General features: G+C 40.6%; 1 protein-coding gene across 1 annotated transcript in view; it reads right to left on the minus strand.

Moving 5' to 3' along the window:
- The window catches only part of ANO2 (anoctamin 2), a 123,907-nt gene that overhangs the window by 41,405 nt on the left and 66,758 nt on the right, over positions 1–15,744 (minus strand). Inside the window, exon 12 of the mRNA XM_027701129.1 lies at positions 1,522–1,596. Within this exon, the coding sequence (XP_027556930.1) occupies positions 1,522–1,596 (75 nt within the window). The remainder of the gene's footprint in view (positions 1–1,521; positions 1,597–15,744) is intronic.

Genomic DNA, 15,744 nt, shown 5'->3' on the forward strand with positions numbered 1-15,744 from the left:
AGGAAAGCAGAGCCAGCTCTCCCTCATCAAGAGCTGGCTTGAATTCCATCCAAGGTTTGCAAGTTGTCCAACATATAAATAATGCTCAAAATATTCTAAAAAAAAATCACTGTACCCATTTCACCAAATGGTGAAAGTCAGCCTAGTTCCATTAGTCTCTAACAGAAGTTGAAGAATTGGAGCTCTGAATTTTACATCTCACAAACTGTAGGTTATAAACCCTTCATAAATCTCTCTAAGAAGTTACAGTGAGCAGGGAGTGTAATACATAGGCTATGACTCAGGAAAGCACTTTAAGCTCATGCTTAGGGCAGATTTAAACATGTGGTTAAAGTCAAGAGCACATGTAAGCACCTTGTCTGCAAAAGAATGACTTGTAAAAGCTAAAGCAGGGCTATATGCTTAGTCATGCTTAGTATATTCTGCTTTAAGTGAAGTCATGACTGATGCCAGTTAGAGGTTCTGTCTAAAAAGCAAATGGATGGTATTGACTCAGGATGGTAAATTAACTCAAGGTATTGCAAATACATACATATATATATGAAGGACACACCTAACGTACAGAAAATGTACTTGATATACAATTCATATATCTTTATAAATATACGTGCATATATTTATGAACGTGTAGACATTAAGTTGTCTTCCATCTGAGCACAAAATGTTTTTGATTGTCAGCAAAAAAAAAAAAATCTTCAGAGGACATCTGTTGCAATACATGTAAGTTTGAGTAAATTAGAAATACACTTAGGTACTTTAAAATAATTTAGGCCCAAAGTGAATTTTCCATGTTAGATGCTCCGACAGTGTAAACAGGCCTATTTCATGTCCATTTTACACTGGCTGTAGATGTGAATACAAGCTTTCAGTCAGCAATTACAGTAACCAGAGGGATAATGGGATCCTCTACAAATTTAAGGCTTGTTAGCCACACTTTCCTATTGTTCAGCAGCTTGATGATGTGTTTATGCGTTGCTGGAAATTTCGTGAGGACAGTGGTGTCTACATTTTAGAGTCGGCTGTCCTGCACACCTTTTCCTTGTTCTCAAGTGAGGACTGTGTACCATGATCTTCCCCAACTACAGTGCAGTCCATCCCTGAATGTGCCTTGGACAAATACTCTGCTTTATATCACCCTTATGTCACCTGTTCAGAAGGCTCAATGCTTCTGAACGTCACCGTGACCGAGGCACATAATGCTGTGCTCACAACCAAATGCACGGTGGATAACAGAGGATGGAGCACAAACCCTGTGGGAGAGGCAAAACCTAATAATGAGCTTCTGCCATTACAGCAAGTCATCCAGCCAACAGCCCTTCCATAAGCAGCCTTTGGAAAAAGGGAATAAAGCTGGAGGTAGGCCCTGAGCTCTATAAACCCTCCTAGTATTTCTCACAAACTGGAGGTTATAACCCTAGCTTCAGATTTTTAGGCGTATTTGAGAACACCAGTTCAGGGTTCCACTGCTCATCACAATGTCTCTCACACCTAATAAATGTGAAGAAATGCAGGTTTTGTTACCATAAATAAAATCAGTCCGAAGTTGGCCGCGTATCCAGGCAGACGGTCACTGCACGTCAGCTTCTCCTTTTCATCCTGTAGACAAAACACACAGACAAAACAACAGGCATGACAGAACTGTATGATAGGAAACACTAGAATTAGTAAGACTTGTTGTTGGAACACATTCCCAAATTCCCTGCCGTGATTTTGAATAAGATTATGTGATCTGGAACACCGATATTTTAAGATAGACTTTAATTGGAGAGAAAAGAGAGTAAGAGAGTAAATAAGATGTAGAAAATGTCTGCAAAAATCAGAAAATATCCTATGTAACTATGATTTGAAAAAAATTTTCCAGGTCTTACTAAATTTTATATTGGGAGAAAGCCCTGTGACTCACCTTAATTTACATTTAGGCAAAACAAAATTCAACCATTTTTTTTAATTACTTCTTGTAAAATTACAGAAGAATAGTGCTTGAGACAGAAATCAAGACAAGAATGCTGATTACCACTGAACCCATTTTTTTTTGTCTAATGGTCACACTAGCCCAATGTAATTCAGGTATTTCCTGCAAGTCACCCCAATCCATCTCCTGGTACCTGTTCCACAGGAAAGAGAAACTACAAAAGCAAGTCCCCTCTGTGATCTCTGCTGGCAACCTTGTTTTCCTCATGGATAAACAGCATCTCCCTCTTCATTGCATAATTTAAAGCAACTGTGATCAGTGAAATCTAGTACGCTCTTACTCTCCCCACACAAACTCAACTCCATCTCCAGCCACATGTACATCTAAAGATATTTGAAGATGGATTTATATAAGAAATATGACTCCCTCCTCTCAAAATAGGTTTCTTAAAATAATAATAAGGTCACTACTTTGTTTAAGTTAACCTAAAACTGTATAATCAAATTAACTAAGGACACAAAGCCAGCTGCTGTTTGTATTTCTGTGAGCCACCCATTGCTATCCCATGGACTGGTACTACACTTACACCACTTACACTGGAGTTAGCCCAGAGTTATTCTGAATTTAAATGAGTTTAAATCAGATTAGAATTCAGGTCAGAGGTTTCCAACAGACCATTTCTAAGGCACAATTGTCCTCAGATAAACACAAAAATCTGGGAGCGTTGTGCCTTTGCGTAAAGTTTTCCCAAAGTAGCCTTAGGAATTCAGCAGATTCTCTAAGTGCAGGAATGCAGCCGTGGGTTTTTCTCATGGAGTTTACTGGGATGTGGAATTAGACCTAAGACACCATCCTGTCTACACATCCACTGCCATTGTCGTGGTGCCTCAAACGCTGTGGGAAGGAGGATTACTCAGCATCCCCTCTCCTCGGCTCTGCTGTTCAAACGCACAAACGAAGCGCGTCTCCTTCGGGAGGGTGTTGGCAGGACTGGGCCAGAGCAAACCCAAGCAGAAGCACAAACAATTTGGCCCAATGTGTGCAGTACATAAATATTCTATAGGGTGCATAAATGGAGTCCATCATTCGGCTGGAGGGCTACTTGAAAAAGCATTTCTGTGAACACACAGATACATTTCATTTCACTTTGGCTTTTACTGCTCAGCAATTACACAGGACATTAAAGAAGTTCTAAGTGATTATGCTCCAAGAAGGCCTGAAGGATACCACGTTTTATAATTTCACTAGGGAAAAAAACACTAAAGAAGCAAACCAGCAGAATGAGTTAATGAAGGCCAAAGCAGTTAAAGGAAAGAAGAAAATATTTTGCAACCATACTGAGGTAGAAAGAGAAGATTATGATTTATAAAAAAATGACCAGGAAGAGGCAAAATGGCGAAGAAAATTGCTTCAAAAGTGTCTCTAGCTTTGAGAATTTTGAAAAATCATAGAATCATAGAATCATAGAATAGGTTGGGTTGGAAGAGACCTCCAAGATCATCAAGTCCAACCCCTGATCCAACTCCAATTACTATATCATGGCACTAAGGGCCACGTCCAATCTCTTTTTAAAAACCTCCAGGGATGGTGAATCCACCACCTCTCTGGGTAGGCCGTTCCAATGCCTGATAACCCTCTCTGTAAATAAGAAATCATAATATCAAGATCAAACTTTTTCACATATAAATCACAGTTGTCAAATACTGAGTAGCAAATTAACTAAGGTTTTTCATGTTTGGGGGGGTTTTGCTTACTATTTCTGTGATACTATTTTGATAAGACAGTTACTGTATTTTCAAACATCAGTAAGAATTTGGACATGACCTACTGGCTTTCCAAGTCAAGAAAAACCTCACATTCTGGAAGACTCAACAATTTACAAAACTGAGAAATTAGGGAATACCTTAAGAAACAGTTGTCCATTATGAAACAGAAGTAACAATCTGCCCTGCTTGCCCTACCTACCACCTTTTCTTTTTGGGGGTTTTTTGTTTTGTTTTGTTTTGTTTTTTTTTTTTAAATAAAACAGAGCTGGATACTTAAAAGAAAGAAGAAAAACTTGGCAAGTTGAGCTATGATTGACATATATTTTTAGAGATTAATACAAGAAGTTAAGATGTACCTAAGCCTACATTTTTAGGCATTAAGAGACATCAGGATTAATTCATTTAAGAATGCCAACTTCAGGAGAGTTTAAGGGCTGAACACATCAGTGTTTGGCTTACGTAGCCTCAGCGTATGCATTAGGAATGCAGAGGCATCTACCATCACCAGTACCTGGGTTTAGCACTTGAATATTGATGAGTTCAATAATATAAGTTCCTGGAATAAAGATTTAAAAGCATAATTGATTATTAAAATTTCAATTTATTACAGGGAATAACTAAATGAAATATGGACCACCTCAAAAAAACCCAACTTGCTGAACAAGACAAGATTAATCCTTTCTCTTGGAATGTGTTGACCTTGGTTGGCTCTCAGGTGCCCACCCAGCTGCTCTCTCCCTCCTGAGCAGGATGGGGGAGGAAAATTCAGATGGAAAAGCTTGTGAGCTGAGATAAGTACAGGAAGATAATTTACCAATTGTTATCATGGGCAAAGCAAACTTGACTTGGAGAAAATTAATTTAATTTATCACTATTTAAAATATATTTGGAAGGTCGGGAATTAAAACAAACATTTAAACTTCCTTCACCTCCCTCAAAACTTCTCCCAAGGGCCAAGTCCACTCCTTCCTTCCTGACTTTTCTACTTCCCTCCCCAAGTGGGGCAGAAGGATGGGGAATGGTGGGTGATGGTTTCTGTCCATAGGGACTTCTCTCTGCCATTCCTTCCTCCTTCCACTGCTCCACTGCCCCAACATGGGTCTTTGCAGAGGCTTCAGTCCTACAGGATAAACCTGCTCCAGCATGGGCTCTCCAGGGTCTGCAGGGAAACCTCTGCTTGGACACCTTGAGTATTTCCTCCCCTCCTGCTCTCACCTTGGTGCCTTCAGGGCTGTATCTCACACTTTTCTCCCTCTCTCCCCACTGCCAGGCAGCTTTTTACCCTCTTTACACCCACTTTTCCAGAGGTGCCACTGGCACCAGGTACATCTACAAGTATTGGTGCAAGGGCACAAGGAAAATCACACTGAAGAAAGCAACGCAGATTGAACAGAGTCCAGAGCAGTGACAGACACTCTGGCCGTGCAAATTTGGAAGATGAGAGAGCACAAGTGGATAAAGGAAGGAAGAGAAGATCACTGTGCTGGTTGTGGCTGTGATAGAGTAAATTTTCTTCTCAGTGGCTACTATGGGGCTGTATTTTCTACCTGTGCTGAACACAGGAGTGATAGTATAGAGATGTTTTTGTTATTGCCAAGCAGTTGTTTGCACAGAGCCAAGGCCTTTGCTGCTTTTCCTGCTGCCAGTGCTGGTGAGGGGGTGCATGGGAGGTTGGGAGGAGATACAGCTGGGACAGGTGACTCCAGCTGACCAAAGGGATATTCCAGACCGTATGGCACCATGATCAGCACATACAGTGGGAGGAAGATGGAGGAAGGTGTGGATGTTTGGAGTGATGGTGTTTGTCATCCCAAGTCACTGCCAGGTGTGATGGAGCCCTGCTCTCCTAGAGATGGCTGAGCACCTACCCACCCAAGGGAAGCAATGAATTAATTCCTTGTCTCTCTTTCCTTGTGTGCGTGGCTTTTCCTTTCCCTATTAAACTACCTTTATCTCAATCCAGGAGCTTTCTGGCTTTTGCCCTTCCAATTCTCCTGGTGGGGGAGTGAGGGAGCAGCTGTGAGGGGCTTGTCTGCTGGCTGGGGTGACACCAGGACAGTCAGCAATGCCATCTAGGCACCTTTCTCTTTCATGCATGTGCTTCCTTTAACCTTAGGTGACTTTACCATCACCCTGCCATTCTCTGTAGCATTCAGCCAGAGGGAGATCTGAAAAAACATGCCGGGCCAGTAGAAGAAGTAAGAAAAAGCCAGATGAAGACATCACTGAGTTACTCAGCACACATGGCAAAACCAAAACTTCGAAACGTAACTCAAGATAGTGGGCAGTGGACAGCAACCTTCTGTTAAGTTTCTTGCTAAGAAAACGAATTCACTTGGTATTTGCTATCGGGACTGATCCTTCCCTCTGGCAATAGTGCCATCTAGCCGCTGACAGGCTGTACTGAGAGGTATCCGCGGCACCTGGGCTGCTACCAAAACACTTGCACACCGAAGCGATCGTGGTTTATTTAGTTGGTGGATATCATTCATGTGTCCTGTTTCTCACAGGACACGGCCCAGACCCCGTCCTGATCACTGGTGTAAGCATTTATTGACGTAACAAGATGGAACAGATCACCTGAAGAACAATCTCTGTGACAGATATGTTACACTGGGGAATATTCCCCAAGAGGGGCTGCAGTGCAGGGAAATATTTATATTCAGACAGAAAACCTCATGACAGAATTTTTTTTTTCTTTTGTGGCAAAGAAAAACTAAAAGATACGCTTTAAAATTGTTCTTTCATTTTCTTTGAAAACAGTGATGGATTTGCAATGCTAGTGGAGGAAAAATCAGTTGTTCTGAGTGTTCTTGTTTTAATGTTTAACGAGGTGGTGAACGTGTTCCTTGAAGAGATACAGTTTTTTTCCTATTAGGCAACAAAAAAAAAATCAGAAAATAAATAAAAACATAATTAAGCACAATCTAGATTTATCTGGATGGTTTATTTCCTTATGAGTTGCCTATCATGGCAAAGATCCAGCATGTGCAGCTCTGCATCCTCAGGTGGGTGGGCCTCTGAGCTGTGGAAACCTGGAAATACACTGCACTTGGACAGCACCAGGCAGCTTTGTGAGAACACTTCTGTGTTTCTCTGTAAATTAAACCGCAACCAGTTTGCTCAGATCACAAGTATTTCAGGTGTTTATTTATATTTTCCCCACAAGAGAACACCTCCTCCAAGCAGGTGTTTCTAACCACCAGTTATGCCAGCTCAGCCTCCACTTGGGGAGCAAAGCAAGAGACCTTCTCTCTTCTACATCCTGCTTTGTAACTCTAGTGCTGAAATTTGGGCTCTTCAATGTGGTTGCACCTGGGCAGTCCCAATGATTTCACTGGACTTGCACAGAGCTGCAATAATTGACTGGAATTTAGCAAAAGATGCTCAGGGAAGAACAGAATCCAGGACCCCTCTCTCTCTTGGTTTCCTCAGGTCTTGCACAGCTAGCAACAGCAAAAATCTGCAAAATTATATTTCCAATGACAAAATCTAGAAGCTCATATCTAAATATACCCAAGAAGCATCAAACAAGTAACTAATTTTTATAACTGCACTATTCTTAGAAGGTTTCTACTTTGATTTCTACTTTAACACAAAAGCTTTATTTTTGTGTAAAAACTGTGCTGTCCAAATAAGCATCTAGAAATATGAATTGTGATATCACATACAGCTCTTCTTTAATTGTGTGACACCCAAAACATTGCCTGTGCATTGCAGACTCAAGACAAGGAATGAATGAAATGAGCTTTTGGTTCAAAACCCACTAAAAGAGAGAATAACATATTCTGGTTTTCTCACTCAAGCAGCATTTTAAGAGTAAAGATGGTTGTGTTTTGTGAGCAATGTTCTCTTTCAGGATTGCACATAGAAAACAAACTGCCAAGACTCATTTGGAGACAGCTGAAGGACTCCAAAAACTTTAATTAAAAACTTTTTGCTGTCTTTGAAACTGAGAGCTTTCAGTGGAGTTTAGTGGGCACACTCTAAATCATTTGTGGAAGTGATGCAGAATAGAGAGCTATGAGAATTGTGTGCAAGAATCAAGGAAATTAATGGATATTAAGGCTAAGCAATGTTATTTTTAACCACCCAGTCTCAGTCTCCTTTGTAATCACACAACTTCTGAGACAATTTTTGCTGTAAGGATAAATACATGTATTTTAACTGATTATTTTTTTTCTTTAGAGAAACCTCTAATCACAGCTTGAGTATTTCTGTGATGAACAGTCCATTACAAGCCTTATTAGGTCATTCCAATTGCTAATTATCCCAGCTGTCGAAAATACATGGCTTATTTCCAAGCTGAATTTGCCTATCTGCATCTTCCAGCCTTGGCATTTAGCTGCAAATCTGTCGGTTAAGAGCATCTACTGGTGGATTTTTGGTTTGGGCTGTACGTTCGTACAAACTGTGATCAGGTCACCTCTTGGCTTTTCTGTTATCTGAGACCATTTACTCAGAATGGGGACAACAATCAGTCAAACCCACAGATGTGATTCTTCCCCTGAAAATGTGATTGGAAGCAAATGTCCCACTGGCTACAGCCCTGACATGGGCCACTACCTTGGCCTTTCACATAACAAGGCCCATGAAAGCACATGGGAGCAGCCAAATCTCTGAGCCTGGAGATGCTCACACCCCTTCCACAGGACCAGAAATAATAACATGATCATGACTGGGTTAGGTGAGGGTTGTAATTCCAGTCATGGAGCACAGGAAAGTGTGGTGGAGAACAGGACACCAGCCTCATCTCTGTCGACAGAGGTGCTGGAGGAAAGGATCCCTGAATCCAAGTACTTCGTAGTTCTTATGAGTCTTAACACTACATTCTGAACTTTCTTAAAAAAAAAAAAAAAAAGGAAAATTCAAAAGCCCAGAGAAGCTGTGGATGTTCCATCCCTGGAAGTGTTGAAGGCCAGGTTGGATGGGGCTCTGAGCAACCTGGGACAGTGGAAGGTGTCCCTGCCCATGGCAGGGGGTTGGAACAAGATGATCTTTAAGTTTCCTTTTCAACCCAGGCCACTCTGTGATTCTATTTTACATATATATATATATAATTTCACACATATATACATACACGTCCAGGCAATGAGTGCCTCGATAAGAACTAGCTCTGGTTATAAATTAGAACTGAGATAGGATGTACAGTTCACAAAATCACAGAATCTCAGAACTGGTAAGGTTGGGAGGGACCACAGTGGGTCATCTGGTCCCACCTCTCTGCTGCAGCAGGGTCAGCCCAGAGCACATGGCACAGGATTGTGTCCAGACAGCTCTGGAATATCTCCAGTGAGGGAGACTCTACACACTCCTCTGCAGCAATAGCAGGTACTTAAACTGTATCAGGACACAGATAAGAGCTGCAAGGCACGTAGACAGGTAGGGTCAGAAAAACTCAAAATCACATGCATATATGACAGTGTTACTGAGAATTCTACCTTCGTTTCAAAGACAAAAAATAATGCTCCTTGAGTAGTTTCATGGAGATATTTCAATCTGCTTCATTCACATAGTAATAATGGCAAAAGTTGGAGGTCTGCTTTCACTGTAACTTAGATTTGTAAAGCTGGACTTGGTTAATTCAATACACTGTAGTTTCTTCAGAAAAAAATTAGTTCCTTTCTCTTCTATATTTAAAAATTATTTTGCTGTTGTTACTCAATACATCTAGTGCACTGTGGCATATTGTAATTGTTATTGTGAAAATGGCATTAAGGTGCTTAGTCTTTATATCACTGTTTAATATCAAGTTCCTGATATTTACATATGGTTCAAGGGAAAACTGGCAGCACTTAGTTTTTTACACTGACAGTTTAACATATGGCTTTACAAGGATGAATTATTTATGTAAACTTGGAGCCATTCAGAATATTACCAGAAAAACACTATAATTTACGCAAACAATAGGGTCACATCTGTAGTCATAAATATTCATTGTTTATCAATGCTCTTTGTAGATGATTAATAAATCATACTGAGTCTGATCCTGAGAAGGCAAAGGGCCAGATGTACAAATACATCTGGTGGGACTTCCAAAGAGACTGACACTGGTACCCAGGTCTGTTGGTAGTGGAATGTCACAAATTAAGCTCAGGGCATGAAGGGATACCCTGTCACCTGCTCCCTTTTTGGATTTTTTGTGTAACTTCTGAACTTTCTCAAAGAACGTAAGGAAATGCCACATGTAGATTTAAAATATGCTCACGTAAATATAGTCAAGCATAAGGAAAACAGATTCTGAGCCATACATCCTGCCTTCCTTTGCATGGCTAAATCAATTTAATAGGCTTTGATCCTGACTGGACATGGACCTATCAGGCAAGTTAAACAAAGGGAGAACAAGGTGAGTTTCAAAGAGCTGCTGTAGAAAAATAACAATTATCAGCAATAGCCACTACCTTACACCTGGATTTTCAACCACTTTGTACCGTGAAATCCTGAGCACCATTACTGCAACAGTCAATCCAGTTTCACACTTTCCCATGTAAACTGTGAACATCTGACAGAGAAGTTAATGGAATAATAAATGCAACCCATTTTAAAACAATTTATCCACTTTAATTTTTTCAACAATAAAAATTACCTTTTACCAGTTGCCATAATTCAGCAACATTTTAATAACTGGAAGTGATTTAATGTAAGAGTTTCTCTCTGTAAATTATTTTAAGCATAGGACTATCATCTCTGTGCAAGTCCTTTTAAAAAGTGTTGGTTACACAAATCAGCCAGCTACTTGCAGAGGCTCTCCCTAATGTACAAAAAGTTCCAAAATTATGTAATCTTTAGTTACTTCAAACCTATTTGTCTCAGGTAGACAACAGTTTACCTGAATTTTATCTTTCAATTCACTCATTCAATCACCATTATACACTTTAATATAAGCACCTTGGGCCCAGTGGAACCAAGGCAGTTGGTAATTTTGCAATTTGAAAAGCTCAAATTGCAATTCTTTATGTGGAAGTCTCATAGCAACATTTAATAGTCATGTTGCTTTTCTAAACTGCATGTATTAGTTCCCTTATCACGAAGGGAGCTTAATTTAAAAATTTAACTGAGCATCTGATTTCAGTTCTGAAAGAGATGCATTTAGTGCTACACTCTGAGGAAAGATGTCCTTTCTGTGTTCCCTTGGAGCTTGTCTGCCTCAGTTCTGTGTCAGTGTCCTGGCTGGAAGAATCCAGGCTGAACATCTTGCTCCTGTGGAATCAATCGCAGAATTCCTAGTGAAGGAAAATCCCACCCTAGGGCTTTGGCATCGCACTTAAAACTCATTTCTCCATTGTCTTACACCATGTGAAGCCACTTATCCCCACACAAAGTGGGAGAAAGAGGCATGCAACACATTATCAGTTTCCTTTGGTGGCAATTTCAAATTTAGCTTGCACAAACTGTGAATGATCACAGCAACACCAGAGGAGAGAGGAGTGGTGTAGATTTTAGCAACACTTTTAAGTTGGTAATGAAAAGACTGAGAAGCAGAGAAAGAATTAAAAGGGGGATGTGGCTATGCCAAATTCTTTCCCTGACTCCAGGGCATTTATTACCAGCTGCAAAATGTTAATGGAGTTTGTATTTTAGCTTTTGAATATGCTATAAAAATTGAAACGCGATTGCGGGACACGATCTACAGAGGCAAACTTTTGCCAATAATACAGAGATGCTGTGCAGAAAAGAGTTCTGGGTGAACAGTCAGCAAAGGGGAGACAGAAAGGATGGGGCAGGGTACAAGAGCAAGGCAGCCTTCAGCTCTCTCCATGACTGCTCCAAAAAAGACACATTTTGGAGATACAAGAGTCATGCCCACGCACTTTCTCGCACTGAGTTGTTCTACCAGTCTGTGAAACAGGCTGGTGTAAGCACCATTTCTGCATTATCTCTGTAGCCAACAATAGAGAGGCATCACCATGCCATGAGAACACAGAATGAAAAGGACTGGGAGGTGAGAAACAGAGACACCAGGGGTGTGGACAGATGCAGCATGAGGGGAACAGGTGCTCACTAAGTCCCTCTTCAGGGTAGCAGGAATGATTGTTTCTGCCTTTCTCTTGGCACTGCCTCTTGCTCTGAGCCCATGTCTAGGGAGAACGTTTCTTTTAGCTAATTATGGAGAAAGTCTATAAGAAGTACAAGTCCATAATGAACAACCCTGTATCTTCAAACACACACAGTCTCCCCCCAAAACCCACTGAGGGAATGGAGAAGTACAGAATAGTAGATAAGAGATGTCAATGAAACATTGGAAGGCAAAGACAGAAATCAGGAGTTAATGGAGCTGGAAGAGTTAATGAAATACATACGTTTTGGTACTATGAGCATTATCTTTTGACATTTGAGAACTGTGAATTCATGGAATTACAACCATCAGAGTTTGAATCCAGTTTCATTTTTCAAAAATGTAAATTCAAATATACATTTCTATTTTTTGGTAAATTCTATACATTTCTGAATAAAATTGGCAGTCACTTCCTCATGAGTCGCAGGATCAATTAGGTTGGAAAAGACTCTTAAGATCATTGAGTCCAACTTATGAACAAACACCACCACGTCAATGAGACCACGGCACTGAGTGCCACGACCAGTCTTTCCTTAAACACCTCCAGGGACAGTGACTCCACCACCTCCTTGGGCAGCCCATTCCAGTATCTAATATCCTTTCTGTGAAGAAATTCTTCCTAATATCCAAGCTAAACCTCCCCTGGAACAGCCTGAGTCTGTGTCCTCATTATCTCACCTCAGCCTGGGAGAAAAGGCCGACTCCCACCCGGCTACAGCCTCCTGTCAGGGAGTTTTAGAAGAGTGTTAAGGTGAAGTAGGATACTTCCCTGTGTTCCCAAAGCTGGAGTTTCAAACCACAGAATTGCAATGCCCGGTCACTTGATTTTTTTGGTGGTGTTTTTTTGGTTTTTTGTTTGTGGGGGGTTTTTAACACAAGGAGGTAGAGACATTAAACTGAGAAGCACATCTCAACTGCTCTACACTAAGCCAACAACAACTTCATACAAAGTTTTTTAGATTTCCCAGATCTACAAATAAGATGGAGAGCAAAAGTTCCAAACAATTTAATTCTAAATCCTTTCCAGTTTCCAAACAGGGAAATAATAACTATGCATACACTATATTGAATTAGGTAATATTTATTCAAATTATATGTATGTGCTAAAACTGTGTAGGAAACACACGAAGATCTCCAGGGAGCTACTTCCCACCAGCATCCCAGATCATTTGCCTTTTTTTTTTCTTTCTTAAGAAATAATTTTGTTGGTAGTTGGCAGTAAAATGCAGATCTATTGAAAGCTGCTTTAAAATGCCCCAGTTGGATTAAATATAAAACAAGTGGGCAAAATGGGAAACGGTGGATATCAGTGCTTCACATTTTATTGTCTTGAAGATGCTTCTCAGATTTTTTTTCCTAATATTAACAAAAAATGGAGTAGGTACACCAACAAAACAAATTTCTGTGCTCCCATTCCAAAAAAATGTTGGAAGTAGTGGCAAAATGTACAAGAAACTGAGACGTGGTATCAAGTCAGAGAGCAGTATACTGTTTATCCTACATTTAACACAGCAATAACTCTGAAAGCCACGTCAGTTGGATTTGCAGAGGATGCTAAATGAGGAAAGGTTATGAATAATGAAGAGAACAGAGACTTAAATACTGGGCTGTTGAGAAGGCAGAAATACAAGTGTGAAACAGAATGAGATTCCAGTAGGACAAATTAATGCTGATACAACAAGGAACATAATTAGAAACAGCAACAATGCTCAGCAAAGTAAAAAGTGATATTAAATCGATTCCTGGAGAGCAATGAGTTACTGTGGGAAAATGAATCTGGAGAGGATGGAAAAGGGGGTGATTTATACTTGGGTCATCCTCACAGGCAGTGAAGAGATGACTGGTTTAAAGCACAATCTGCATGGGAGTAACTTCAACATACATGAATTATATGGAATGACATGGGAAGTGGTGTGCACAAAATTTGCCTTCCACTGCACAGGATTTGAAAAACTCTGGCATTCCCATCCAGCAAGGAACGAGGCTTTGTTTCTGCCAGTTGTTTACACACAGGAGAGACCAAGAATAGCATGGGTACATGTATTCCATTGGAAATGCCCTACCTGTGGCATTTCCAGAATTAGAGAAAGGATCACCAAGATGACTCTATATGAGGACACCAAGAGGATCTCTGGAAAGAGTCATGAGTCAAAAAGGGTGTTCTGTAATGCTCTACTTCCCATCAGAGACTTGCTCCAAGTCCTCAGACCAAGCTGAAGATTTTCTGAACTTCTGCTGTCACAGAAAGGGGACAAGATCCTGTTGCTAAGATTATTCATAAACTAGGTCATTTAGCTAAGCTTTCAGAACAAATTCAGAAATACTCTGGAGAAAGAGATACCTTTCAGTCAGAGGCAATGCTGCAAGGGAGGCCTCTTGTGCAGCATTTTTTGCCATGTGGTTTTAGACTACTGAAATGTCTTTTGTTCCTGGGGCATCACCTCTCCCTGCACCGACCTCTGCAGAAGACTCAGAGCTTCTACTGCAGAGCATAGAAGAACATAAGACTGTCATGTAAACTACTCTTATTGACACCTCTTCCTATTCTGACACTGTGCTGACTGCATTCCAGAGAATTTACAGGGATATGGAATCTTGCCTTGAAATCCTATGTTATGACCAAATTTCAGCAAAAGTTAAGAAAGAAGGGCTTTTTCCCATAAAGCAGCTTTCAGTGTGAAGTCACCAATGCAGTATTTCCTCAGAGTTCCCAGAAATATGCAGACTTCAATCCCAGGTAAGGCCTGGGACAAGTTCCATAAGGAAGCTGTGGCACCTTCATTACTGAAGATTTTTAAGAACAGCCCAAAGAAACATCTGGCAAACGGGACACTGGGTACAGCAGGTCCTGCTTTGGAGCACAGTCAGGGAACTACACGTCTCCATGGGTTCTCTTCTAGGCTTAATTCCTGCATATTTTATTTTTTTCCTGCAGTACCAGAACAATGACTTCATGGCAGCCAAGGCCTTAGCACAAAGCTGAGGAGTTAGAAAACAAGCTGAGCCAACAACTCACAAAAGCTGTTTTCACTTGTCCACAGCAGGGCAACCCAACAGAGCTGCCAATCCCCACATTCCAATCGAAATATTCTGTCTTCACAGGAAACAAGTAGCAAACCCAACAGGGACCTGTCCCTTGACCTCCAATTTGGAAGTGTAACTTCCTGAGTCAACAGATATAACAGATATAACAAACAGACAAAGCAAGAAGAGCTGGCCTGTAGACCTTACAGGCAAGCAAAGGTGCCTTCCAGGAAGCCCAAAGCCTGAATCAAAGGCATCCTGTCACTTGGTCTCAGGCCAAAAACCAGAAATGCAAAGTCTACATACAAAGTCTTCCAATTTAGACACCACTCTAACAAAATGACTGCTCAGATGCCTCAGAGCTCCATGTTCTAAGCATAAAACCTGACTATGCAGAGGTTCAGACCTGTTAATATCAGCCCAACAGTCCATCCAAATCAGCAGCTCACAAAACTTTATCTGGCATTGGCTGAGGGAATAAAGGAAATGTCTGATGTCTCAGATACCAGCTCCTGCATCACCTATTGCCCAAAATGCATCAATGTCATTTTTCTCATATCTGTAGAAATGCCTAACAACCTACAGGATTATAAGAGAACTAAGAACTATATATTCATGTGAATAATAAGATGGAATAATTCCTTTAGAAATAAAGCAATTTCATTTATGTCCAAATAAGAATGAGCATATTAGCAACAGATTAGGCATCTGGAACCTTTTAAATAATTTGACTAAATGTGCAGTATTATTAAGAAAAGATGTGTGTTTTTTCTATTGGGATTTATGTTGAATACTTATTTCATCACAGATGAGCTTCATCAGGCAGCAGGAGAAACAGCCAAAAGAAAACAGTTTGCTTATTTGCTCAGTAAATGAACTTATTTTAGAGAAGGTGAAAACTAACACTGTGTTAATCCTGCCAGGCATGGCCTGTGTGTGGTTGGTCAACTGAACCCTGAAATCTGGTTTACAAAGGTCTGGAAGTG

Source organism: Neopelma chrysocephalum, unplaced genomic scaffold, assembly GCF_003984885.1.
Source record: "Neopelma chrysocephalum unplaced genomic scaffold, ASM398488v2 Primary Assembly neopelma1_149, whole genome shotgun sequence".
Lineage (NCBI taxonomy): Eukaryota > Metazoa > Chordata > Aves > Passeriformes > Pipridae > Neopelma > Neopelma chrysocephalum.